The sequence below is a fragment of the Oncorhynchus keta genome, chromosome 29 (genome assembly GCF_023373465.1).
Source record: "Oncorhynchus keta strain PuntledgeMale-10-30-2019 chromosome 29, Oket_V2, whole genome shotgun sequence".
Taxonomy (NCBI): domain Eukaryota; kingdom Metazoa; phylum Chordata; class Actinopteri; order Salmoniformes; family Salmonidae; genus Oncorhynchus; species Oncorhynchus keta.
In genome coordinates, this window is record NC_068449.1 from 48,063,662 (window position 1) to 48,091,295 (window position 27,634).

The window sequence follows — 27,634 nt, forward strand, 5'->3', positions numbered from 1 at the left end:
TTTTTTATTTGTACCAACCTACCAATAGGTGCCCTTCTTTGCGAGGCATTGGAAATCACTTTCATGGGATTTCCACAACATTCTAAAGGGTCCATTTTGACATCTTGACTTCCAACATTCTATTATATTCACTGTAAACAACAATATAACATTTGACACAAATCTGCTACTTTGACCACTTTCAAAGTGTGTGTTTGAACACTTCCTCTACTTTTCTGCTATTCAAATCTGAAATCAGAGCAAAAATATCTAACGATAGAGCTGTTTTGGTACCCTCAAAAAAAAAATCATTCTAACCATTTTCCCAAGAAGTGAGACAAAACGTTAGTGTAGGAAATCTTCCTCTGCTTTTCAAATATGAAATCAGAACAGGAATAGTTTCTAACAATCAAAGGTTAGAGCTGTTTTAGTAACCTCATTGACTGCTTTCATTGAGCTAATGTCCCACTCATGTAACTTCGTTGGTGACATTTCCCTGGTTAGCATAGCAACATTTGGTCTCAATTTGCATTTAATAGCCCTCTTGACTCGGTCTGTTAGATGTGCCACAATTTTTGTTTTCTACAGTTAAGTCACAAAAACATTGAGACCAGTACACACTCCTTCCACAAGAATCTGCTGTCTAGATTGACAAGCCCATCTTGACGTTGTTGTACGAGAGAGGGTACGCACAGTTGATACAAGCTGCGACCACAGAAAATAATACCCTGCTGGATCCAGTGTTCATTTCACAACCACAAACTTGCTTCCATTCAGATGTGCTGCAGAGATACTGAAGCTATCACAACCCAGTGTATTGCATTTTCACTTCAGACATCTCCCAGGTATGAATCTTGACCAAAACATTGGTATCACATTTCACTGCTTGCATTAGTTTGTCTTCATTAGCATAAAAAAAGTATAAATAAAAGAAACGTTCTACATTTGCATTTCAAATAATGAATTTCACATGTACATTATGCTATGCTCAGTTAATGTGTGTCCACGCCGGGGTCAGAGGTGCTCTGAGGGAAAGGGGTTCCCCGTTCCAGGCAGAGAGTCCCTCTACACACTGATCCTACTCCAGCCCAGAGAGGACTTCATGAACATCCCTCTGTTGTCCAAATACGTTGTGAAATATATTTTTTATGTACTTCAGTGCCTCATTGTCTTCTGTTCTCTATTATTACAGTTGTCATATACTTATGACAAGTGTTTGATATACTTCATACTTTATAAAATATTGTAACGACCCTGGGTTTGTAAGCGCGGAAATCGACTCTGCCGCACGAGAATGCTTTTGCGGCACGGTCGATAGCGCGCCGGACCTCAGGCTCGAAGGTCGAGGGTTCGAGACCTGCTCCCTGCCAGTTTCGTGGCACTATTAAGCTTTTTGTCCATCTACTTTCATGGGATTTCCTCAGCATTCTAAAGGGCCCATTGTGACATGACTTCCAAACGTTCAACTTTTGACACAAATCAGCTACTTTGACCACTTTCCCAACAAGTTAGACAATAACTTGAGCAAATGAAAGAGATCCAGAGAGGATACATTTTTAGAAAGGTTGGATTTCTTGCGTGTATAGCCATGGTGATCAACTGCACTGCACTGATGGAGCGGAAATCACATGAATCAAAGATAGATGCTGTAGTTGCAGCAGCAGAGAAATATTTGGGTATGAGCAATTTTAGTACAGAAGACCTACAGGGAGTTTTGAGGGAAGGGCTTCCATCCTCCCAGACCGGCAGCCTGTAGGATCTCTTGGGGCCAAAGTAGTGGGATGGGGTGGTGGGTTTTGGGGGATAGCATATAGGTGCAGAGTTAGATAGTGGTGCAATTTAAATGTTTCCCATTTTCTCCTTTTTTGGGGACCAAAATGTAAAATTCACACTCCGACCTGTGAACAGCAGCAATACGCATCAAAGCGTCCAGTCTGCCGGAAAATCACATGAAGAAGAAGTAAACAACCCAGATAGTGGTCGCACAGGAACAGGCGTATACATTCCTGAATTAGATTTTCAAAATACTATATGTAGAAGACAAACCGATGAACTCTACCACTGGGTAGAGGTGAGGCCAAATGTAAGATCAGAGCCACTTTGATAGATGTGTGGCAGAAGAGGTGGGACTCTGAGCCCAAGATTTATATGCCCTCTAAAGAAAGGTCGGTGGATCAAGATTCAAAGGTCAGATTAGGAAGTTAGAATTGGTGTTCGTTAAGCATAATGCTTTGCGTCTGGAGTGCATAGTTGATGTAACAGTGGAGCATGTGTTGTATTGTTACAGGTATGTTGAGGAGAGGGTGATATTCAAGTGTGTAGGGTCATTAAGGTTGGGGGGGTTGGAAGGGATTTGGGGGATGGTCTGTTGGAAGTTAATATGGCTATTTTTTATTTTCTTAGTAGTATGAGGATTTAGTTTTATGGGTTTTCTTTTCTATCAAAGTAGAGCTTTGAGAATCGTGATTGACCACGCACTCCAGCACAGTAGGTGGCGGCATGCACCTTAGACGTTTAAGACCGCCAATCTACCAAAGAAGAAGTCAACGGAATCAAGAACGACCAAGATCAATTTCCACGTTAAGCGTTTGTGTTGTTATTTAGACATGTATTAACCCTAGAACTCAAAATATTGATAGATGTTATCTAGGTAACGCTAACTAGCTACTAACAATGGCTAACTGTGTGGTTTTTCACACTCAAATAGCCTCCGTTATGGAGGTTCTAGCGAATGCAGCCGTGGCAGAGATCTGTAAACTCGTAGACGACGACTATGCAGTGTTTCGATTGGAAATAACTCAAAGCCAGAAAGAAAACCGGGGATTGCGAAGGAAACTACAGCTACTGGAAATGAAGGTATCACGGGAGCGCGCAGAGAGGACAATGCGAGAGCGCGTTCTCGCCAGTCGTCCCAGTAGTGTCAAGATCCTCGACCAATACAGAGGGATGGCAAGAGGTACATTTTGCAGGACGAGGCTTCTGGGCCTGTTGCCCCGTTCCCCTCTGCGCATGTGTGACTTTAGAAGCGTTATTAACCACATAGTTCACCAGAATTGGGTCTTTGACAGTTTTGGAATAGTATGCAATAATTCCCCTGATTACTTAGCAATCTTGAACAAAGACACAAAATTATATTCTAACCATTTTTTAAAAATGTACTGCATTTATTTACTCAATGAAAATAAGATGCATGGAACATAATCAATCTATAAATAGTATATGTTTTGCGAAGTGTTACCGTACATCCGTGCCAATTATAGACAGTGGTTGTGTCCGAATACCCATACTTAAACTGCATACTGTGTACTCATCGTCACATACTATTTAGCAAGTACCATTAGTAAAAAAAGTATGCAGTATGCAACGGCCGCAACGCAGTAGCTACTCCTGACTGGCTGAGTAGGTGGGGCAGGACTGAGTGCCGGTGGATTTTTACAAATTCAGCAGACATTACATTAACCAACTTGATAATGATTAAATTCTCTAAATAGAATAGGCCTACTCAGGCTGGTTATAGTTAACTTGTCACATTCGACCTACACTGTAGCCCAGGGGTCAGCCTGGTCTCATAGACTAGATGTAACATAGTAAAATGTAAATCCGGGAGACAAAATTAGTATGATAGGTTATGTTTGGTATGGTTACATAAGGCAGATGGTTACTTAAGGCAAAACATTTAGTCGGATAACTCGAACATCTAGCAACCCGAAGGTTGCGAGATTGAATCTCATTACGGACAACTTTAGCATTTTTAGCTAATTGGCAACTTTAACTACTTCTTTTTAGGTACTTTGCAACTACATAGCATGTTAGCTAACCCTTCCCCTAACCTTAACACTTTTACCTAACTCTTATCCCTAACCCCTAGCCTAGCTAATGTTAGCCAGCTAGCATTCATAGCATATATGTTTTGCAAATTCATAACATATTGTAAGTTCTGCAAATTCGTAACATAGCATACGAAATGGGTGATTCAAATCAAATGTATTTATAAAGCCCTTACATCAGCTGATGTCACAAAGTGCTGTACAGAAACCCAGCCTAAAAACCCAAACAGCAAGCAATGCAGGTGTGGAAGCACAGTGGCAAGGAAAAACTCCCTAGAAAGGCCAGAACCTAGGAAGAAACCTAGAGAGGAACCAGGCTATGAGGGGTGGGTGAGATTATAACAGAACATGGCCAAGATGTTCAAATGTTCATAGATGACCCGCAGGGTCAAATAATAACAATCACAGTGGTTGTCGAGGGTGCAACAGGTCAGCACCTCAGGAGTAAATGTCAGTTGGCTTTTCATAGCCAATCATTCAGAGTATCTCTACCGCTCCTCCTGTCTCTAGAGTTGAAAACAGCAGGTTTGGGACAAGTAGCACATCCGGTGAACAGGTCAGGGTTCCATAGCCGCAGGCAAAACAGTTGAAACTGGAGCAGTAGCACGGCCAGGTGGACTGGGGACAGCAAGGAGTCATCAGGCCAGGTAGTCCTGAGGTATGGTCCTAGGGCTCAGGTCCTACGAGAGAGAGCGAGAGAGAGAATACTTAAATTCACACAGGACACCGGATAAGACAGGAGAAATATTCCAGATATGACAGACTGACCCTAGCCCCCCGACACATAAACTACTGCAGCATAAATACTGGAGGCTGAGACCGGAGGGGTCGGGAGACACTGTGGCCCTGTCCGACGATACCCCCGGACAGGGCCAAACAGGCAGGATATAACCCCACCCACTTTACCAAAGCACAGCGCCCACACCACTAGGGGGATATATTCAAACCACCAACTTACCATCCTGAGACAAGGCCGAGTATAGCCCACAAAGATCTCTGCCACAGCACATCTCAACGGGGGCACCAACCCGGACAGGAAGATCACATCAGTGACTCAACCCATTCAAGTGACGGCATGGAAGAGCACCAGTAAGCCAGTGACTCAGCCCCTGTAATAGGGTTAGAGGCAGAGAACCCCAGTGGAGAGAGGGGAACTGGGCAGGCAGAGACAGCAAGGGCGGTTCGTTGCTCCAGTGCCTTTCTGTTCACCTTCACACTCCTGGCCCAGACTACAGTAAATCATAGGACCTACTGAAGAGATGAGTCTTCAACAAAGACTTAAAGGTTGAGACCGAATCTGTGTCTCTCGCATGGATTGGCAGACCATTCCATAAAAATTGAGCTCTACAGGAGAAATCCCTGCCTCCAGCTGTTTTCTCCCATGCTTTTCTTTGGACAGTAAGGAAGCCTGTGTCTTGTGACCGTAGGTATGTACGGAAGGACCAAACCGGAAAGATAGGTAGGAGCAAGCCCATGTAATGCTTTGTAGGTTAGCAGTAAAACCTTGCAATCAGCCCTTGCCTTAACAGGAAGCCAGTGTAGAGAGGCTAGCACTGGAGTAATATGATCAATAGTCAAGATTCTAGCAGTCGTGTTTAGCACTAACTGAAGTTTATTTAGTGCTTTATCCGGGTAGCCAGAAAGTAGAGCATTGCAGTAGTCTAACCTAGAAGTGACAAAAACATGGAGGAATTTTTCTGCATTATTTTTGGAAAGAAAGTTTCAGATTTTTCAAATGTTACGTAGATGGAAAAAAGCTGTCCTTGAAAAAGTATTTATATGTTCGTCAAAAGAGAGATCAGGGTCCAGAGTAACCCCGAGGTCCTTCAGTTTTATTTGAGACGACTGTACAACCATCAAGATTAATTGTCAGATTCAACAGAAGATCTTTGTTTCTTGGGACCTAGAACAAGCATCTCTGTTTTGTCCGAGTTTAAAAGTAGAACATCTGCCTCCTTCCACTTCCTTATGTCTGAAACACAGGCTTCCGGGGAGGACAATTTTGGGGCTTCACCATGTTTCATCGAAATGTACAGCTTTGTGTCATCTGCATAGCAGTGAAAGTTAACATTATATTTCCTAATGACATCACCAAGAGGTAGAATATATAGTGAAAACAATAGTGGTCCTAAAACGGAGCCTTGAGGAACACTGCAATTTACAGTTGATTTGTCAGAGGACAAACCATCCGCAGAGACAAACTGATATCTTTCCGACAAATAAGATCTAAACCAGGCCAGAACTTGTCAGTGTAGACCGATTTGAGTTTCCAATCTCTCCAAAAGAATGTGGTGATCGATGGTATCAAAAGCAGCACTAAGGTCTAGGAGCACGAGGACAGATGCAGAGCCTCGGTCTGACGCCATTAAAAGATTTACCACCTTCACAAGTGCAGTCTCAGTGCTATGATAGGGTCTAAAACCAGACTGAAGCGTTTCGTATACATTGTCTTCAGGAAGGCAGTGAGTTTCTGCGCAACAGCTTTTTCTAAAATTGTTGAGAGGAATGGGAGATTCGATATAGGCCGATGAGTTTTTAAAATATTTTCTGGGTCAAGGTTTGGCTTTTTCAGGAGAGGCTTTATTCCTGTCACTTTTAGCGAGTTTGGTACACATCCGGTGGATAGAGAGCCATTTAATTATGTTCAACATAGGAGGGCCAAGCACAGGAAGCAGCTCTTTCAGTAGTTTAGTTGGAATAGGGTCCAGTATGCAGCTTGAAGGTTTAGAAGCCATGATTATTTTCATCAATGTGTCAAGAGATATAGTACTAAAACACTTGAGTGACTCCCTTGGTCCTAGGTCCTGGCAGAGTTGTGCAGACTTTGGAGGAATACGTAGATGTAAAGAGGAGTCGGTAATTTGCTTTCTAATGATCATGATCTTTTCCTCAAAGAAGTTCACAAAATGTATCACTGCTAAAGTGAAAGCCATCCTCTCTTGGGGTATGCTGCTTTTCAGTTAGCTATGCGACAGTATCAAATGTTTTTTTTGGATTGTTGTTATTTTCCTCAATTAAGTTGGAAAATAGGATGATCGAGCAGCAGTGAGGGCTCTTCGATACTGCACGGTACTGTCTTTCCAATCTAGTCGGAAGACTTCCAGTTTGGTATAGCGCCATTTCCTTAAGAATTTTCTGGAAGTTTGCTTCAGAGCTCAGGTATATTCTGTATACCAGGGAGCTAGTTTCTTATGAGAAATGTTTTTGGTTTTTAGGGGTGCGACTGCATCTAGGGTATCGCACAAGGTTAAAATTAGTTCCTCACTTAGGTGGTTAACTGACGTCCTTGGGTAGGCGGAGGGAGTCTGGAAAGGCATCTTGGAAGCTTTGGGTTGTCCGAGAATTTATAGCACAACTATTGATGATCCTTGGTTGGGGTCTGAGCAGATTATTTGTTGCGATTGCAAACGTAATAAAATGGTGGTCCGATAGTCCAGGATTATGAGGAAAAACATTAAGATCCACAACATTTGTTACACGGGACATAACTTGGTCCAGAGTATGACTTTGGCAGTGAATAGGTCCGGAGACATGTTGGACAAAACCAAGAGTCGATGATGGCTCTGAAAGCCTTTTGGAGTGGGTCTGTGGACTTTTACATGTGAATATTAAAGTCACCAAAAATGTGAATATTATCTGCCATTATTACAAGGTCCGATATGAATTCAGGGAACTCAGTGAGGAACGCTGTATATGGCCCAGGAGGCCTGTAAAACAGTAGCTATAAAAAGTGATTGAGTAGGCTGCATAGATTTCATGACTAGAAGTTCAAAAGATGAAAAAGTAGTTTATTTTTTGTGAATTGAAATGTGCTATTGTAAATGTTAGCAACACCTCCACCTTTGCGGGACGCGCTGGGGATATAGTCACTAGTGTAGCCAGGAGGTGAGGCCTCATTTAACACAGTCAATGTATCAGGCTTAAACCATGTTTGTCAGGCCAGTCACATCAAGATTATGATCAGTGATTCATTCATTAATTGACTATAACTGCCTTGGAAAGTGAGGGATCTAACATTACGTAGCTGTATTTTGAGATGTGAGGTATCACAATCTCTTTCAATAATGGCAGGAATGGAGGAGGTTTTTATTCCAGTGAGATTGCTAAAGCGAACACTGCCATGTTTCATTTTGCCCAACCTTGGACGAAGCACAGACACGGTCTCAATGGGGATAGCTGAACTGAGTACACTGACTGTACTAGTGGCAGACTCCACTAAACTGGCAGACTCCACTAAGCTGGCAGGTTGGCTAACAGCCTGCTACCTGGCCTATACCCTATCTCATTGTAGAGCTTGGGGAGTTAGAGCCCTGTCTATGTTTGTAGATAAGATGAGAGCACCCCTCCAGCTAGGATGGAGTCCGTCACTCCTCAACAGGACAGGCGTGGTCCTGTTTGTGGGTAAGTCCCAGAAAGAGGTAGAATTTGTAGATAATTAGATATTTTGGTAGGGGCAGAAAACAGTTTAACCAGCGATTGTTTTGTGAGACTGCTGTAGAGCTCATCACTCCCCCTAACTGGGACAATTACTCGATGCCGACACATCTTTCTAGCTGATTTCCCTCCTGAAGCTCTGACTGTTTCATCCTAACATTGTTGGTTCCGACGTAGATAACAATATCCCTATACTCTTGCCAGTTTTAGCTTTAGCCAGCACCATCTTCAGATTAGTTTTAACGTAGGTAGCCCTGCCCCCTGGTAAACAGTGTATGATCGCTGGATGATTCCTTTTAAGTCTGACACTGCGGGTAATGGAGTCGCCAATGACTAGGGTTTTCAATTTGTCAGAGCTAATGGTGGGAGCCTTCGGCGTCTCAGATCCCGTAACGGGAGGAGTAGAGACCAGAGAAAGCTCGGCCTCTGACTCCGACTCACTGATTAATTAATGGGGAGAACCGGTTGAAAGTTTCTGTCGGCTGAATGAGCGACACCGGTTGAGCATTCCTACAGCATTTCCTTCCAGAAGCCATGAGAAAATTGTCCGGCTGCGGGGACTGTGCGAGAAGATTTATACTACGATCTGTATTTACTGGGGGCACAGACGCTGTTTCATCCTTTTCTACACTGAAATTACCCTTGTCTAACGATTGCTTGCAGCACATCCATCCTCGCCGTAAGGTGATCGTTCTCCTGTATATTATGAGAACAGCGACTGCAATTAGAAGGCATCATGTTATTAATGTTACTACTTTTAGCTTCGGCTGGTGGAGGTCCTGACGAACCATGCCCAGATAAAGCGTCCGGGGTGAAAAGTTGAATGAAAAAAGTTGAGTGAGGGAAAAAATAAAAAATAAACTGTAATTAAAAAGTTAAAAACCATAAAGTTGGCAGGTAGCAAAGTAAGGTTAGCAACAAAACGACATCCACAAATGAATACATACCATACGAAACGTAACATATCAGTCAGTACCTGCTGCACTTCAAGAACAGGGTTGCTTACCCCTGCCATAGCCCATCTATCCTATTTAAAACGTCATATTTATTAGTGAAACAAAATTGCTGTAACATACAGTGCATTCGGAAAGTATTCAGACCCCACAGTTACTGCCTTATTCTAAAATGGATTAAATTGGGGTTTGTTTCCCCTTATCAATCGACACACAACAATGACAAAGCAAAAACAGGTATCGTTTTGAAAATCTATTAAAAATAAACTGAAATATCACATTTACATAAGTATTCAGACCCTTTACTCAGTACTTTGTTGAAGCACCTTTGGGAGTTTTTTAAATTTGTAATACTGTTTTCGCTTTGGCATTGTGTGGTATTGTGTGTAGATTGAGGGCAACATTTTTAAAATAATTTTTAGAATAAGACTAACATAACAAAATGTGGAAAAGGTTGAGGGGTCTGAATATTTTCAGAATTCACTGTATATAAATTAAATCAAATAACCCAGTACACAAATCAAATGTTCAAATAAAAAGGCTTATTGCACAGAAAAACGTGGACAGTCGGATGCATCGCAAATTCAGAACCCCTGGACAGCAACGTAAAACTAAAGCACCGATCATTGGGAACGAGATCAGAATCAATGGTAAGGCTTCATCCCTACATTAAATCGTTAAATAGGTAGCCTAGCCTGCAAAACTAAAACAATCCATATGTTAAAATCAAAAGGCCTGGTTAACATGACATCAATAACGCAGCCACATCCCGAAACCCCTGTGCGGACACGTTCAGATATCAAAATATGGTGTAGTATTTAGTTTAAAAGCTCTGACGAAGGCCAAGAAAACAATTAGCACTTTTCAATGAGAAAACAGAAATCCTCTTTGGGTGAAAAAAAACAACGTCTGTTTTCAACAATCTAGTGCCTACAATTAAATACTCAAATATTTTGAGAACAAAATCTACATCTTCCCAATTAAGTAGCCTACTTGTTGTTTGGCTACTCAAAGAGAAATAGGGCAAATCACTCGCAGCTTACCTCTTCCAAAGCATTTTGGGAAAGTGTGCATCTAATTCTACTAGATAAAGAGCTGAGATGAGTATAACATCCTGGCATTTAAACCATCTCGATCATTGAAAATTCACATGCATTCTATTTTCGCATACTGAGAATGCGTCATGCGGGATTGAGTTTTTTCACGCTATTCGTTGATTTCGGGAGCTCATCCCCTTATCTAATTGATCAGCTGTTGTCAAATGCGAAATTAGTATTTAAAGTATACTAGATTTTTGAAATGTCGCATACTATTATACTTTGTTTTTGCATACTCAAAAGGCATACTTATTAGGATGCAAGTATGGGAATTCGGACACACTGTCAAAACTGTCAATGGTGACAAAACTATATGACGTTGAGCATTGACAGTAGCTAACCTAACCACCTCTTTTCCCCCAATCGCTCTCTCTGGTGAAGGACATCTCTCTGGAGGCCACAAGAGCTTTGTGAAGCCAGCAAGAGACAATACATGGAGAGATGACCAACCAATCACTGTTGATGAGGGGAGTGGAACCTCAACCCAGCACATTATGGTGATAGAGGTTAGTGTAATACTGTAACATAAAAAAATTACAGTACATCAAATAGGCAGTCATTGTAAATAATAATTTATTCTTAACTGACTTACTTATAAATAAAGGTTTAAAAAATAATAATAATAATAAACTTGCTAACATGTACATCCTAATTTATAGCTTGTTAGACTTCCCTATGACGTTGTTATCCAATTCAACTCATGTACAGATAATAACCTCCTCTTCTTATGTCAGTCTGTAGATGTAGAGGCTGCAGGTCCTGGAGGATCGTCTCTGGTCAAGCAGGAGAGGACTGAAGAAAACGACCCACAACAAAACAGAAACATCCAGACTGAAACAGTGGCTGGAGTGGCATCCCCTTTAGCCACAACGTACCTCACCGCCTCGCCCCAGCCCAACACCAAAGCCAACATCACAAAGGACAGTGGAACGCTGAACGCTGTCCTCAAGTCAGAGACCGACACAGAGACTTTAATTGTAACACAAAGGCTTTTACACACAGGTTCTGACCACAGGTCAGACCCAGAGAGACTGGGGCTGGGGCCACTTGGCTGTCCTCCTGCTCCTGGCTCAGAGTATTTACTTTACAGTAACCCGAGCCCAAGGACAGTTCATTCCCATCGAGATGCAGGTGACGCATTAGAGACTGGCAATGATCCGTCTTGTTCTTACAATACAGAGGTGGACCCTGGCAACATGCCCTTGGGTTTAGAGACACATAATGATCTGTCTAGAGGGGACTGGAACCGGTACAGTAGTAGCGTATACTCTGAAGGGTGCCTAGATAAGAAAGAGGAGGTTATAGTGGTAGATGAGGTGACTGTGAAAGTGGAGGGCGATGCTCCTCCCACATGGAATGCAGATAGTGATCTAGGAGACAGACACTCACAGGGCAGAGATTTGTTAGATTACAGTGGAAGCTTAGGGACAAATCAAAATGTCGCCACCCACTCCCCTTTACACGCGTTCAGGGATCGCGACCCAGTGTCCACGACAATGGGGCCTTCCGATTCACACGGCAACATCCTTTTCAATCAGGTATTGAACTCGAAGGACCAAAGGACCAAGGCTCAGGCAGGGGGAGCAACATCAGACCATAGTAATGAGAAACGGTTCCTCTGCATGTTCTGTAACAAAGGGTTCAGCTGCCTCCAGAAGTTGGAGATCCACCAGAGGGTCCACACAGGGGTGAAACCCTTCAGCTGTACCCAGTGTCATATGCGCTTCTCCCACTCGTCCAGCCTTAAGAGGCACCAGAGGGTCCACACAGGGGTGAAACCATTCAGCTGTACCCAGTGTCACATGCGCTTTGCCCAGGCTGGTGACTTGAAGAGGCACCAGAGGGTCCACACGGGGGAGAAACCCTATAGCTGTACCCAATGTCACATGCGCTTCGCCCAGGCTGGCAACCTGAAGATGCACCTGAAGGTCCACACGGGAGAGAGGCCGTTTGCCTGTATGGACTGCGGAAAGAGGTTCTCTGAGAGGAGCTACCTCATGATACACCAGCAGAAAAACCATTCCACTCTTGAACATAGCAAGTAACCATTCCTCTCGTTAGACATTTAGATCAAACTCTGTATTAAAGACAAAGATACATTTTCATTATTATCAGCAGAAAAGATCCAGACATCCATTTGGAATAACAAGAGTAACAGATTTCAATGTTGAATATTCCTGGGTAGAATATTGCATCCAGACATAGTAGATATGTAAGCCGAAAAAGTCTGTTATATATTGTGTTTGTACTGTGTAGGTTATATAATGTTCACAAATGCCTATTTCATTACTTCCATTCAACTACTTTAGGTTTTTCCCCAAGACACTTTTAATGAGAATGTATGCAGTTTATTAAATTCATGCAGATTTTTTGTTGAGACGTGGTTTTCATATGGTGTATTTCAAACGTGTTTATGTTTAATAAACACAAAATAGGACTTTTAAATTCTAAGACTTTCATTGAGACTCCCTTTAACATACATCATATCATATATTCTGCATACACAAAACAGTCCTTATAAGCAAAAAACTTACTAAATAATACTAACAAACCTACTGTACACGTCAAAATAGTTAGTCAGGTAGTCAAAAATAAATGAATGAAAATAGATAGTCAGGTTGGTCTGACTTTTGACTTATCACAGCTTACTTATTTTTAACCACAGCAATGTTTATGTCCACCGTGATGAGTTTAACAACAATGAAGTCATTATGTAACTACAGTATAGGACTGAAACGTAGTGGAAACGTATCTGTGCGTGTGTACGTACCTGAGGGAGTGTATGTCTGTGTAATCTGTATCACCTGTCTATTCCAGGAGGAGGAGGAGGGATGTGAGGAGGGTCTGGGGAACCATGGTCATGGAATTTCTATAACATTTAAGCTTATTTACTGCATTTATACACAATTTAAAACTCTAAAATGCAATTTGGAGAACAGCAAAAACAAATTGACATCTTGTTGCTGTAGCTTCAAATTGAGGAGCAATTAGGGTTCAGTGCCTGGGTCAAGGGCACATGAAGTAGACATGGAGGATGGGAAGCCTGATCTGCACTGGTGAAAGAGGAAACAATAGACTGACCAGAGAGTATTGATCTGCTGAGTGAACAAAAGATGGGAGGAGCAAGGTAAGGGAGACATACAGTTAATTAGGTACACCCATCTAGTACCAGGTCAGGCCCCCTTTTGCCTCCAGAATAGCCTGAATTCTTCAGGGCGCAGATTCTACAAGTTGGAAACGTTCCACATGGATATTGGTCCATGCTGACGCGATGGCATCGCGCAGCTGTTGCAGATTGGCCGGCATTACACCACCGCTACCAGCCTATACCGTTGACACCAGGAAGGATGGGTCCATGGACTCATACTGCTTGTGCAAAATCCTGACTCTGCTATCAGCATGATTTAACAGGAACCGGGATTAGTCAGACCAGGCAGTGTTTTCCCGTCCTCCAGTGTTGGTAATCGCGTGCCCACTGGAGCCTCATCTTCTTGTTTTTAGCTGATAGGAGTGGAACACCGGTGCTGCAATAGCCACTGTGACAAGGATCGACGAGTTATGCATTGCATTGTAAGATGTCATTCTGCACACCACTGTTGTACTGCGCTGTTATTTGTTTATTTGTCTGTTTGCTTGCACGATTCTTGCCATCTGGGTGGCCAGCTTGGATTTCCAGACCCAGACGGGTGCAGCCAAGGGCCCAGGGAACGGCATCACTGAGCGGACCAGAAATGGAGGTTAGTGGCGACATAGTGGAGGTCAGTGGATGGGACAGCGTCCTCAACTCTGGGCTGGGGAACAACACTGTTAACCACAACCAGAAACAGACAGTCAAACACAAAACATCCAAACTCAGTCTCCATGACAACAGACTGGTAGAGACCATGGCCAGTCCGCCTTCTATAGGTTCTATCAACTGGAACATGGACCCTGTGACAACACAACACAGACACTTCCTGTCCTCTTCACACTCTCCTTATGTTAAACCAGACCTGACAATGCCAGTGCCTCAACACCAAATGGCTATACAAGCCCATTGGCAAATGACAGTAGTTGAGAAAGAATCAGTAAAGGTGGCAGCGCCAAAGACAAATGATTCCTGTGTTCATTCTGTGGGAAAGTCTTCCATTTCCCCAAACAGGTGTAGATCCACCAGAGGATGCACACGATGGAAAAAACATTCGATTGCCACTTGTGCCCGGACTGTTTCACCCACACGTCCAGTCTGGAGAGGCACCAGAGGGTCCACACAGGACAGAAACCCTACAGCTGACCCCGGTGTGAGAAGAGGTTCTAAAGAAACACATGAAGAGCCACACGGGAGAGGCCGTTGCCTGTACCCACTGTTGGAAGAGGTTCTCGGAGAAGATCAACCTCAGGATACACCAGCAAAAATGTACATGGCCCATGTATAGAGTATAGTAATGTAATGTAGTACAAGGTAGTTTGTTTGTACTTAATTCTGTTGGTTTTGGATGTAGTAGGGAACTGGATGAGGTGAACTGAGGAAAGAATGAATATGATGAGGCAGAGTAGATGACATTGGGATGGTTGGTGTGATGGTGTCTGTAAAAGTTTAATACAAAATTGACTCTGTGCTGACTGACATGGTCATTTTTGTATCATTGCAGGGACTGAGCTCAGACGAATCAGAACCCTAGATCACTGTTCTGTTCCGGAACACTAGAGATCACTTTTGTTCCCGGTTCTGTTTCGTTCTTTTCCGGTTTTTGGTTCTGTTCTCTGAACTGGTTCCAAACCTCTTGAATATTTTGGCATTCAGGTCCAAAAAGTAACTTTCTGAGCACTTCTACATTGGGCAAATATGTATGGAAGGTTTCATTTCAATAAAAAAGGGATTGAATTCAAATAGATATACACAGAGGCATAAATCAGGGATCCAGTCTGCAGCCCAGACCCTTCTCTTCACGGTCAGTGGAGGGAGGAAGCTGATAGAGATAAACACTCCTGATACTACGATATTAACACCACAGTATCCATAATGAACAGAGCAGGTCACTCTGGGCTTCAGGATTCACAGAGAGTGGTGGGAGACTTAACAAGAAGTCTGTCTTCCCTTTCAGGATCTCATCTCATGCCTGGTGAATGGGTTCATACAAAGACTGGGCCTGGTTCAAGCCTTCCTCAGCTACCTCAGTTACCCAACCAATACAGACAAGCTAAGGACGGGCATTCACCACAAGCAGTACCTAGCCTATAACACAGCACACAATCCCAACAACACCCAAACAATGGTTAGAGGTCAAGGAGGGAGCTCAAAGACTTAACTACTTGAGGGTGGTGGCTCCTGCTTCTACCTCCTCTGGTGTCATTTGGTCACAACATGGGAGGGCGAGTATTGGGACGGACGCCGATAAGCCTGCCACGTGTGGGAAGTGCGTCACTGATGAGAACTATATGAAGAAACACCAGACCATTCACACCAAGGAGAGGCCCTTCAAGTACAAACTATGTACACAATCACTTTTCCTTCCTGAGTACCCTTATCAGACATAGGCGTATCCACAACAGGGAGAAATTGTTGCAGTGTGGCCAGAGATGTACACAGGGGATATCTGGTAACCATTCTTTATCTGACATATTATAGTTATCATGTGAATTGTCTTGGGGTAAGGGGATATTTAACCACATACCCCTTATCGACCCTTTGTTAAATTGTCATTTTAAACAGGCTTGTATAAATACCAGACAGTAAACCTGGGCTAGAACAAGGACAGTTTAATATTTACCTTACTGAGGTGTAGATGGAATAAAGTAATATTATTTTCTACTATATTATTGCTAACACACTGTTCTTTTTTAAACAAGTCTGCTCTAATCTTGAAAGATAGTGATCTTAGGAGATTTGATGTGTAATGTAATATATTGATGGGTTGGTTGTTTAGCACCAAAACCGACATGCACAATAATGGAGCATAACAGATTTTAGCCATATTTAGCCACAGATTGTAGCCATAATTAGTATCGACGTGAACTCACTCAAAACACCTAAAAACAAGGCATGGTATTAAGAACAAGCTGAAACGAGCCACTTATGATTCCACAATTAGCAGTTTCTTGTCATTCTTGCTAGCAATCTGGCCATCCTGAATCACAACAACAGGATGACTTTGGACCCATGGAAACGCGCATTTTTCATGACGGCGTCCGTCTATATGCAGCACTGTAAGTCAAAGAACAGGGCGCGTAACTTTCTCATTTAACCACACCATTTGAGCTATGACGCCAACCAATAAGATCACTTCTCTTTCGTTTAAACGGAAGTGAGCATTGACCATGAACAATTTCCACGTTAGCGTTTTTGTTATTATTTCGACGTTTATTGAAACCATGTAACTCCAAATATGACTAATTTAGCGGCACGGCATCACATACTTTTCCCAGGTAGTGTTTAGTTCGTGTTGGAGACAGGACTTGGTTGATAGATGGTATCTTGGTAATGCTATCTAGCTGCTAACAATGGCTAACTGTATGGTTTTTCACACTCAAATAACTTCCATCATGGAGGTGCTAGCGAATGCAGCCGTGGCAGAGATCTGTAAACTCGTAGACGACGACTATGCAGTGTTTCGTTTGGAAATGTCTCAAAGCCAGAAAGAAAACACGGCATTGCGGAGGAAACTACAGCTACTAGAACTGAAGGTGGCACGGGAGCGCGTCCTCGGCAGTCGTCCTAGTAGTGTCAAGATCCTCGACCGAAGCAGAGGAATGGCAAGAGGTACATTTTTCAGAGGGCCTAGCTGCGGGGCTTCTCGCCCCCTTCCCCTCTGCGCATTTGTGATGAGTTAACCAATATTGTGTCTTGGTCAGTTTTTGCATAATTCCCCTGATTAATTAAATATCTTGCGCAAAGACACTCATATTCTAACGACTTTCTTGATTTACTACATTCCCTGTTATTTACTAATTGAAAACAATATGATGCATGAAACATAAATCGATCTATAAATAGTATATCAAGAAGTTATACAAAGTGTTACCTTACATCCTTGCCATTCTAGACTATGTCAATAGTGTACAATATAGTGTTGAGCATTGACAGTAGTTAACCTAAACACCTCTTTCCCCCCAATCACTCTCTCAGGTGAAGGACATCTCACTGGAGGCCACAGCAGTTTTGTTAAGCCAGCGGGACGCAATAGATGGAGAGATGACCAATCAATCACTGTTGATGAGGAGAGTGGAACCTTAACCAAGGATGTTATCGTGATAGAGGTTAGTGTAATAGTGTTGCATAAAAATATTCCAGTTATTTGTAAATCAAGTATGGCCTGTTTATTTCAGAAATGTTTCCATCAGCTATTCACTTGCTTACATGTACATCCTAATTTATCTGCCATAGGGAGGCTTATGAGACTTCCCTGCAACATTGTTATCCAATTAATCTCATGTGCCGTTAATAACCTCCTCTCTTCTTGTCAGTCTGCAGATGCAGAGGCTGCAGGTCCTAGAGTCAAGCTGGAGAAGGCTGAAGGAGAGGAGGACCCACGGCTCAGCAGAAACATTCAGACTGGAGCGGTTGGAGTGTCTCCTATAGCTACGGAGGACTCAACCACTGCCCCAGCACCGCCTAGGACCCAACCCAGCATCACGGAGGTCAGTGGAATGCCGAACGCCGTCCTCAAGTCAGAGACAGACAAGGAGACTTTAACTGTAACACACAGGCTCTTACATACAAGATCTGACCACGGATCAGACTCAGAAAGGCTGGGGCCACTGGGCTGTCCTCCTGCTCCCGGCCTAGAGTACTTTCCGGTATTTCACCAGAGCCAGGTTCATTCCCGTGGTGATGGTGACACGTTAGACACTGGTGGTGTTGATCCGTCTTGTTCTTACTCTACAGAGATGGACCCTGGCAACATGCTCTTGTCTTTAGAGACACAGACTGATCTGTCTAGTGGGGACTGGAACCAGTATAGTAGTAGTGTATACTCTGAAGGGTGCCTAGATAAGAAAAGGGAGGTTATAGTCGTAGATGAAGTGGATGGAGATGTTCCTCTGACATGGAATGCAGACCAGACTCAATTAGGAGTAGGACACTCACAAGGCAGAGATTTCATAGATTATAAGGAAAGCGTAGAGACTAATCCAAATGTCGCCACCCACTCCCCTTTACACGCGTTCAGGGATCGCGATACGATGTCCACATCAATGGGGTCTTCGGATTCCCACAGACGCGTCCTTTTCGATCAGGTATTAAACTCAAAGGACCAAAGGGCCATGGCTCAGGGAGGGGGAGCAACATCAGGCAGTAGTAAAGATAAACGGTTTCTCTGCATGTTCTGTAACAAAGGCTTCAGCTGCCTCCAGAAGGTGGAGATCCACCAGAGGGTCCACACAGGGGTGAAACCCTTCAGCTGTACCCAGTGTCACATGAGCTTTGCCCAGGCTGGCAACCTAAAGATCCACCAGAGGGTCCACACAGGAGTGAAACCCTTCAGCTGTACCCAGTGTCATATGCACTTCTCTCATTCGTCCAGCCTGAAGAGGCACCAGAGGATCCACGCAGGAGAGAAATCCTTCAGCTGCCCCCCAGTGTGAAAATGCGTTTTCCCACCAGAACCAGCTGAAGAAGGACCTGAAGGTCCACACGGGAGAAAGGCTGTTCGTGTGTACACACTGCGGGAAGAGGTTCATAGAGGAGCTACCTCAGTATACACCAGCTGAAAAAACATTCCACTCTATACCTGAAACCCTACATTAAAGTCAAAGATTCATTTTAATTTAATTGTCAGCGGGAAGGTCCACAGATGCCTTCGTAATAACAAAAGTAACACATTTCAGTGATGAATATTCCTGGGTACAATATTGCATTCAGCCATTGTCTGATATATACAGCATATATAAACATATACAGTACCAGTCAAAAGTTTGGACACACCAACTCATTCAAGACTTTTTATTTATTTATTTATTTACTATTCTCTACATTATTTGAACAATAGTGAAGACATCAAAACTATGAAATAACACATGGAATCATGTAGTAACCAAAAAAGTGTCAAATCGAACCATATGAGATTCTTCAAAGTAGCCACCCTTTGCCTTGACAGCTTTGCACACTCTTGGCATTCTCTCAACAAGCTCCATGAGGAATGCTTTTCCAACAGTCTTGGAGTTCCCACATATGCTGAGCACTTGTTGGCTGCTATTCCTTCACTCTGCGGTCCAACTCATCCCAAACCATCTCAATTGGGTTGAGGTTGGGTGATTGTGGAGGCCAGGTCATCTGACACAGCACTCATCACTCTCATTCTTGGTCAAATAGCCCTTACACAGCCTGGAGGTGTGTTTTGGGTCGTTGTCCCGTTGAAAAATAAATGATAGTCCCACCAAGCCCAAACCAGATGGGATGGCATATCGCTGCACAATGCTGTGGTAGCCATGCTGGTTAAGTGTGCCTTGCATTCTAAATAAATCATTGACAGTGTCACCAGCAAAGCACCATCACACCACCTCTTCCATTTTTCACGGTGGGAACCACACATGCGGAGATCATCCGTTCACCTACTCTGCGTCTCACAAAGACGCGGCAGTTGGAACCAAAAATCTCAAATTTGGGCTCAGACCAAAGGACAGATTTACACCGGTTTAATGTCCATTACTCATGTTTTTCTTCTTATTGGTGTCCTATTAGTAGTGGTTTCTTTGCAGCAATTTGACCATGAAGGGCTGATTCATGCAGTCTCCTCTGAACAGTTGTTGAGATGTATCTGTTACTTGAACTCTGAAGCATTTATTTAGGCTGCAATCTGAGGTGCAGTTAACTCTAATGAACTTCTCCTCTGCAGCAGAGGTAACTCTGGGTCCCAATGAGAGCCAGTTTTATCATAGTGCTTGATGGTTTTTGCGACTGCACTTGAAAGAAACTTTCTTAATATTTTCCAGCACTTGAAGAAAAAGTTATTGAAATTTTCCAGATCAACTAATCTTTGTCTTTCAAGTAATGATGGACTGTCATTTCTCTTTGCTTATTTGAGCTGTTGAGCTGCCATAATATATATATATTTTTTAAAACCAAATATACCATCCCCTACCATGTCACAACAACTGAATGGCTTAAATGCATTAAAGAAAGAAATTCCACAAATTACATTTTAAGAAGGCACACCTGTTAATTGAAATGCATTCCAGGTGACTACCCCATGAAGCTGGTTGAGAGAATGCCAAAAGTGTGCAAAGCTGTCAAGGCAAAGGGTGGCTACTTTGAAGAATGTAAAATATAAAATATATTTTGATATGTTAAACACTTAATTTAAGAATGGGATTCATTTATGATACTCTGAAGAGGTAGGGTTTCAGAAATGTTCAGAAAATGAGCAGGGACTCTGCTGTTCTAGCTTCAGGGGGAAGCTGGTTCCATCATTGGGGTGCCAGGATAGAAATTAGTTTTGATTGGACTGAGCGGGAGCTGATCCCTCGTAGGTGTGGGACGGCCTAGAGATAAGATGTGGCAGAACAGAGTGGTCAGGTTGGGATGTAAGGTTTGAGCAGTTCCCCTTGCTGCTCCGTAGGCAAGCACCATAGTCTTAGTGGATGCGATTTTTGACAGGATGCCACTGGAGGAGCAGGGTGACATGGGAGAACTTGGGAAGGTTGAACACAGGCAGGCTACAGTGTTCTGGATAAATAGCAGGGGTTTGATAGATCCCAGCCAAAAGAGTTGCAGTAGTCTAGACGGGAGATGACAAGAGCCTGGATTAGGACCTGCACCGTGTGAGGAAGTGTCGTACTCTACGGATGTTGTAGAGCATGAACTTGCGAGGAGCGAGTCACTGCTTTGCAGAGAATGACAGTGTTGTCCATGGTCACACCAAGGTTCTTTGCACTCTAGGAGGACACTGTGGTGTTGTCAACCGTGATGGAGAGGTCTTGGAGCGGGCAGGCCTTCCTCAGCTCCTTGTTGAGCTTGAGGTGCTGCACCGACATTAAGCTGAGATGTCTCTCTGTGTGCCTGGCAGACATGCATTTGTAGTTTTCATATTGTGCATTTAACACTTATGTTTAATAAAGACAAAATGGGACTTTTCATTCTAAGACTTTCATTGAGACTCTTTATACATCACATCTGATCTCACCCTATTCTGCATACACACAACAGAGCTTTATAACCAATATACAGTTACTAAATATACCTACACATACCCACACACTAACAAACACCTACTGTAAACATTAAAATGGTTTAAGGTTTGTCTGATGATTTTGACATATCATAGCTGACTCATATTTACCCACATCATATTTATGTCCACCATGATGGGTTTAACAACAATGAAGTCATTATGTGACTACAGTATAGGACTCAAACGTAGTGGAGATGGGTAAACACTCCATGTTGAAAGTGTGATTTATCTGTGTGTACGTACCTGAGGGAGTGTATGTCTGTAATCTGTATCACTTGTCTCTTCCAGGAGGAGGGTCCAGAGGTGCTGCTGGTCAATGAGGGGTGTGAGTAGGGTCTTGGGAACACCTCTTCCTGAACCTACAGAGGAACCAGCTGAACAGCACTGAGGTGAGCCCACTGAACTAGTGTCTTAGTGGTGTTAGGTTAGGGCCCATATCCACCAAGCCTCTGAGTGCTGATTTAGGATCAGTTTAGCCTTTTAGATTATAATGAATATAATAGGCTGGTGGCAAGCCCCCACATTTTTTTAGATAGTAGTTCTACCTACATACAAACAGCATTAGGATATCTTAATGCATCTAGGAAATATAGACCTGTAAACACAGAGATACAATAGATGGAAATGTCAACTATGAATATGTATGATGAATGTAAGCTTTACTTTTTTGTAGCTGATTAATAGACTTTCCAAGTCATATGTGCTCTCATTCATGTAGGGTCCTGCCTGACAAAAAGACAGTTAAGTTTTGAATTATTTTATTTTTTAAATGTTTGGGCTTTTGTAATCTGCTCAAAACAATTGGGTTTAGACATCGGAATTAGATTTTGTTGGGTGTGAGGTTGCTTGAAGGATTTTGTATCTTTAGCTCCTAGTCTTGTAATTAAGTCAAGCCACCAAAGATTATCTTTGGGGCCTCCATAGATTTAGCCTCAAATCCAATATGGTGTCCAAAATCCAATATGGCTGCCGTAATAACATTTGCATATAAAATTGCCCTTGTTTATTTTGGATTGTGTTATTCTGTCTTTAAAAGGGTTTCATAGGGCTGTTAGTATATAGTTGAAGTCAGAAGTTTACATACACCTTAGCCAAATACATTTCAACTTTGTTTTTCACAATTCCTGACATTTAATCCTTGTAAAAAATCCCTGTTTTACGTCAGTTAGGATCACCACTTTATTGTAATAAACAGTACCGTATTTCAAAGAACAGCGTGCTTTACTTTTTATTTAGCCACACCCTTTGAGCAATGAGGCCAACCCATAAGAGCCTTTCTCTTCAGTGTAAAAGGAGTTGGGTGCAGTTGAATCAGTGAAGGTAACCTGTAGTGAACTTGTTTGTGTTTCTTCTGATCAGAGGGAGCAGACACTCCGTATCACGCAACTTGGGTCAAGATCAGTTTCTTGCTTTGCTCTTAGGAAGAGGGCATCATAGAAAGGAGTGATTTCTGGGGTAGCGTTAAGTGTGGCGCTGGAGCAATTGAAGTTTGTGTTTGTGATGCCCTCCATTTGGTGTGTCGCAGACCCGGTGGGGAGGGTGGTGAAAGAGGAGTCACCGTCAGTCCATTTTTGAGTGTTGAGTCAGTCTACTCGGCAGTCATGTTAGGATATATCAGTTATCCTGTTAGAGCTTTTGTGCCAAATCCACTGCATTGTTTCAGGTGCCAAATCAACTGCATTGTTTCAGGTGCAGCAGTGTGTAGGAGGGAGATTCCAAGATGTGGGAAGTATGCAGGAGGGCATGGGACAGAGGATTGTGCAGTTGTGTGTGTTAACTGTAGGAGTGCCCATCTTGCTGGGGTTTGGATGTGTCCGGTGCGAGAGAGGCAAATTGAAGTGGCCAGAGTCAGTCTAATGCAGAGGGTGTAGTATGCGGAGGTAGTTTTGAAAGTGGAGGAGGATGGGTCACAGGTGAGGATCCTGAGAGGATCCCAGTGGGTAATCGAGTTGTACCAGTACAGAGGTTAGGGTAACGAGTTATGCTTCAGTAAGGATGGCTTCTTAGCAATGGTTATCAACTGTACCGCAGAAATGGAAAGTAAATCACATAAAATGGATGTGGTGGCAGCTGCAGAGATGTATTTGGGTATACGATTTGACTTCATAAATGTTTTACTGGGTGTGTTGAGGGGTGGTGTCCCATCCTCCCAATCCGTTGGTATGGTGCAGGAGATGATAGGGTAAAAGTAGTGGAATGGGGTAATGGGTTTTTAATGAGTGTAGGTGTCTATGGCTATATGTAACTTTCTTATAGGACCAGAACTAATTAAGATAATTTTATTATGTAGGCAGGCTGTGATTGGCCTCACACTCCAGGACTGTAGGTGGCGGTGTAAGCACCTACAATTTGGATGCGATCCGCCAACCAAATTCCAAGGACTAAGTAAACGGAAGTAAACATGGTCAAGAACAATTTTCACGTTTGGGTTTTTGTCATTTAGACATTTTAACAACCATGGAATTCAAAATGACGAATTTAACTGCGCACCACTAAACACTTACCCCAGATAATATTTCATTCGCGTTGGCGACAGGACTTGGATGGTAGATGTTAACGTTATCTAGTAAGTAACGCTAACTTAGCTGCTAACAATGGCCATGGTTTTTCACACTCAAATAGCCTCCATCATGGAGGTTCTAGCGAATGCAGCCGTGGCAGAGATCTGTAAACTCGTAGACGACGACTATGCAGTGGTTCGGTTGGAAATAACTCAAAGCCAGAAAGAAATCACTGCATTGCGGAGGAAACTTCAGCTCATCGAATTGAAGGTGGCACGGGAGCGCGCAGAGAAGACAATGCGAGAGCGCGTCCTCGCCAGTCGTCCCAGTAGTGACAAGATCCTCAACCGATACAGAGGAATGGCAAGAGGTACACTTTGCGGAGTTGGGTGGGGGTGGGGGGGGTTAACCAGAATTTGGTCTTGGTCCGTTTTGAGATGGTATGCAATAATTCTATTGATTCCTTATCACTCGATCTATACATATTATCTCCAGTTGTGTAGTGGTGCTTGGAGAAGTGGGTATACTTACATTTAGCCCAAACATTTCCAAACGGCCCACCCAGCAAAGGAAAGACGCCCTTGTGTGAAAAATTGACAAACCGTGACACTCTGAATGACCTAAAATCATGAAACCCATATTGGTCTTTCAATATCAGGCCAACCCAAGCTGTACTGTGCAAGTAGAAGGCCAGCATCCCGGAGTCGCTTCTTCACTGTTGACGTTGAGACGGGTATTTTTTCTGGTACTATTTAATGAAGGTGCCATTTGAGGACTTGTCTCAAACTAGACACTCTAATGTACTTGTCCTCTTGCTCAGTTGTGCACTGTGGTTCTGTGAAGGGAGTAGTACACAGCGTTGTATGAGATTTTCAGTTTCTTTGCAGTTTCTCGCATGGAATATCCATCATTTCTCAGAACAAGAATAGACTTGACAGGATTCAGAAGAAAGTCCTTTGTTTCTGGCCATTTTGAGCCTGTAATCGAACCCACAAATGCTAATGCTCCAGATGCTCAACTAGAAGGCCAGTTTTATTGCAACACTTTTCAGCTGTGCTAACATAATTGCAAAAGGGGTTTCTAATGATCAATTAGCCATTTTAAAATGATAAACTTGTATTAGCTAACATAACGTGCCATTGGAACACAGCAGTGATGGTTGCTGATAATGGGCCTCTGTACGCCTATGTAGATATCCCATTAAAAGTATGCCGTTTCCAGCTACAATTGTTGATGTTGTAAGTGACTGTCTACACTGTTTATGATCAATTGGATATTTTAATATACAACAAAATTGCTTTTCTTTCAAAAACAAGGACATTTGTAAGTGACCCCAAACGTTTGAACGGTAGTGTATGTGATTATTGTACAAATCTGAGTTTGATTAATTTAGTATCATCTTAAATTAAGATATTACATTTTTATCTAATTAATAATTGAGTCTGTTGACACACCGTGCAAGAATGGTCCACCACCCAAAGGACATCTAGCCAACTTGACACAATTGTGGGAAGCATTGGAGTCAACATGGACCAGCATCCCTGTGGAATGCTTTCGACACCTTGTAGAGTCAATATCCCAATGAATTGAGGCTGTTCTGAGGGCAAAAGGGGGTGCAACTCATTATTAGGAAGGTGTTCTTAATGTATTGTACATTCAGTGTATAATATAGCGTTGAGCATTGACAGTAGCTAACCTAACCACCTCTTTTCCCCCAATCACACTCTCAGGTGAAGGACATCTCACTGGAGGCCACAGAAGCTTTGTGAAGCCAGCAGGACACAATACATGGAGAGATGACCAGCCAATCACTGTTGATGATGGGAGTGGAACCTCAACCCAGCACGTTATCGTGATAGAGGTTAGTGTAATACTATTACATCCAGGGCCTTAAACATACTATTTTTTTGTATACCAGGCACTGTGGCAGGTAGGTAAACAAATATAATGATTATAGCTTTAATTAACAGCCACTCAGATTTTTTTTTACCAGACAAAATATTTTTGCCGCCATAAAAAAAAAAAACATGAGCATGCATAGTAGAGGCAAACAAAAAATTTGCTGCCCCTTTAAGGTTACCTTAATAACAGGGACACTTGCCTGTGATGATACCATGTCTCTTTTTGCTAGCAGTGGAAGCAAACTCAAACATTGAAAGCAACCTAGCTTGTGAACAAAGCAATGTAAATAGACAAGAAACAAGAACAAAGTCTCATTTTAGTAGACTTTTGAGAAAATTAGACCAACATTTAAGGCTGAGCGCATTGCTTCTGAAAACAAATCCTTCAAGACTTCACCCACAGCACAGGCAGTGTTGCTTTGCAAGGTGGGGAGCTATAACGTTTGAATTCCGATTTCTTTGCGCATTACCAGATATGAAACAAAACTGCAGAAATACTTTCAAAACAGCTGCTGCAGCATTTATTTAGCTATATATCACAACTTGCACTTGTGCTCATACTTCACTTGACTATTTTTATGAAATGCTTACACTGTAGAGCCCTGAGTGTGACCACCCAAAAATGTAGCAGGTGAATTAGGCATTCTTACCCGCCAATGTCAATCTACGCGCAATTGGTGGGTGTTAATTTTAGACCGTGATTACATCAAAATTACAGTATATCAAATGTGGGCAGTTCATTTCATAAAGGCTCCCCTCGGCTATTCACTTGCTTACATGTACATCCTCATTTATCTGCCATAAGGGAGCTTGTGAGACTTCCCTACGGCATTATTATCCAATTCTACTCATGTATCGGTAATTCACCTCCTTTTTTCTTGTGTCAGTCTGAAGATGCAAGTCCTGGTGTCAAGCTGGAGAAGTCTGAACAGGAGGAGGACCCACGGCACAGCAGAGACATCCAGACTGGAGTAGCCTCCCCTGTAGCCACGGAGGACCCCACCACTGCCCCAGAGCTGCCCAGGACCCGACGCAGAATCACGGAGGTCAGTGGAACGCTGAACGCCGTCCTCAAGTCAGAGACAGATACAGAGACTTTAACGGGGCTGGGGCGACTGGGCTGTCCACCTTCTCCCCGCTCAGAATATTTACTTGATGGTAACCCGAGCCCGAGGACGGTTCTGTCCCATCAGGACTCAGGTGACATGTTACAGACTGGCAATGATCCGCCCTGTTCATACGCTACAGGGACAGAGATGATACCTGGTGACATGACTGTGGGCTTAGATACACAGACTAATCCAATGGGAGCGGACTGGAACCAGTACAGTAGTAGTGTATACTCTGAAGGGTTCCTAGATAAGAAAGGCAAAGGTCTGGTCGTAGATGAGGTGACTGTGAAAGTGGAGGGCGATGCTCCTCTGACATGGACTGCAGACGAGACTCACTTAGGGAAACAGGGAAACACCAGTGACTTCTTAGACTACAGGGAAAGCTTAGAGACAAATCTAAATGTCGCCACCCACTCACCTTTACACGCACTCAGGGATCGCGACCCAGTGTCCACGTCCTTGGCACCATCCGATTCACACAGCAGCGTCTTTTTCGATCAGGTATTGAACTCAAATGACCAAAAGGCCAAGGCTCAGGGAGGGGGAGCAACAACAGGCGGTAAAGAGAAGCGGTTCCTCTGCATGTTCTGTAACAAAGGCTTTAGCTGCCCCCAGAAGGTGGAGATCCACCAGAGGGTCCACACAGGGGTGAAACCCTTCAATTGTACCCAGTGTCACATGCG

At 43.1% G+C, this 27,634-nt stretch overlaps 2 protein-coding genes and 1 long non-coding RNA gene across 14 annotated transcripts in view; 2 read left to right on the plus strand and 1 right to left on the minus strand.

The window, feature by feature from the left end:
• Positions 1-27,634, plus strand: part of LOC118361893 (zinc finger protein 79-like) — a 190,887-nt gene that overhangs the window by 60,856 nt on the left and 102,397 nt on the right. The gene's annotated exons all lie outside the window — the stretch shown is intronic.
• The window catches only part of LOC118361864 (zinc finger protein 213-like), a 76,025-nt gene that overhangs the window by 28,077 nt on the left and 20,314 nt on the right, over positions 1-27,634 (plus strand). The window contains exons 1-5 of one of the 11 annotated variants that reach the window (XM_052485319.1): positions 2,133-2,266; positions 2,426-2,565; positions 2,687-2,935; positions 10,672-10,796; positions 11,025-12,667. The exons of 1 other annotated variant lie outside the window; for it this stretch is intronic. In XM_052485319.1, coding sequence (XP_052341279.1) covers positions 2,695-2,935; positions 10,672-10,796; positions 11,025-12,335 — 1,677 coding nt within the window. In that variant the 5' untranslated portion in view covers positions 2,133-2,266; positions 2,426-2,565; positions 2,687-2,694 and the 3' untranslated portion in view covers positions 12,336-12,667. Of the gene's footprint in view, positions 1-2,004; positions 2,267-2,425; positions 2,936-8,092; positions 9,844-10,671; positions 10,797-11,024; positions 12,668-17,395; positions 17,527-17,733; positions 17,908-24,073; positions 24,309-25,668; positions 25,800-26,726; positions 26,886-27,634 lie in introns of those variants that run through there. 9 more of the 11 variants (XM_052485320.1, XM_052485317.1, XM_052485318.1 and 6 more) reach the window with 9 other exon arrangements.
• Positions 20,135-24,085, minus strand: LOC118362001 (uncharacterized). The gene is made up of 3 exons (XR_004821120.2): positions 23,942-24,085; positions 21,681-21,811; positions 20,135-21,265 (listed from the first exon to the last, which is right to left on the minus strand). It is a non-coding gene; the product is annotated as an uncharacterized LOC118362001 (long non-coding RNA).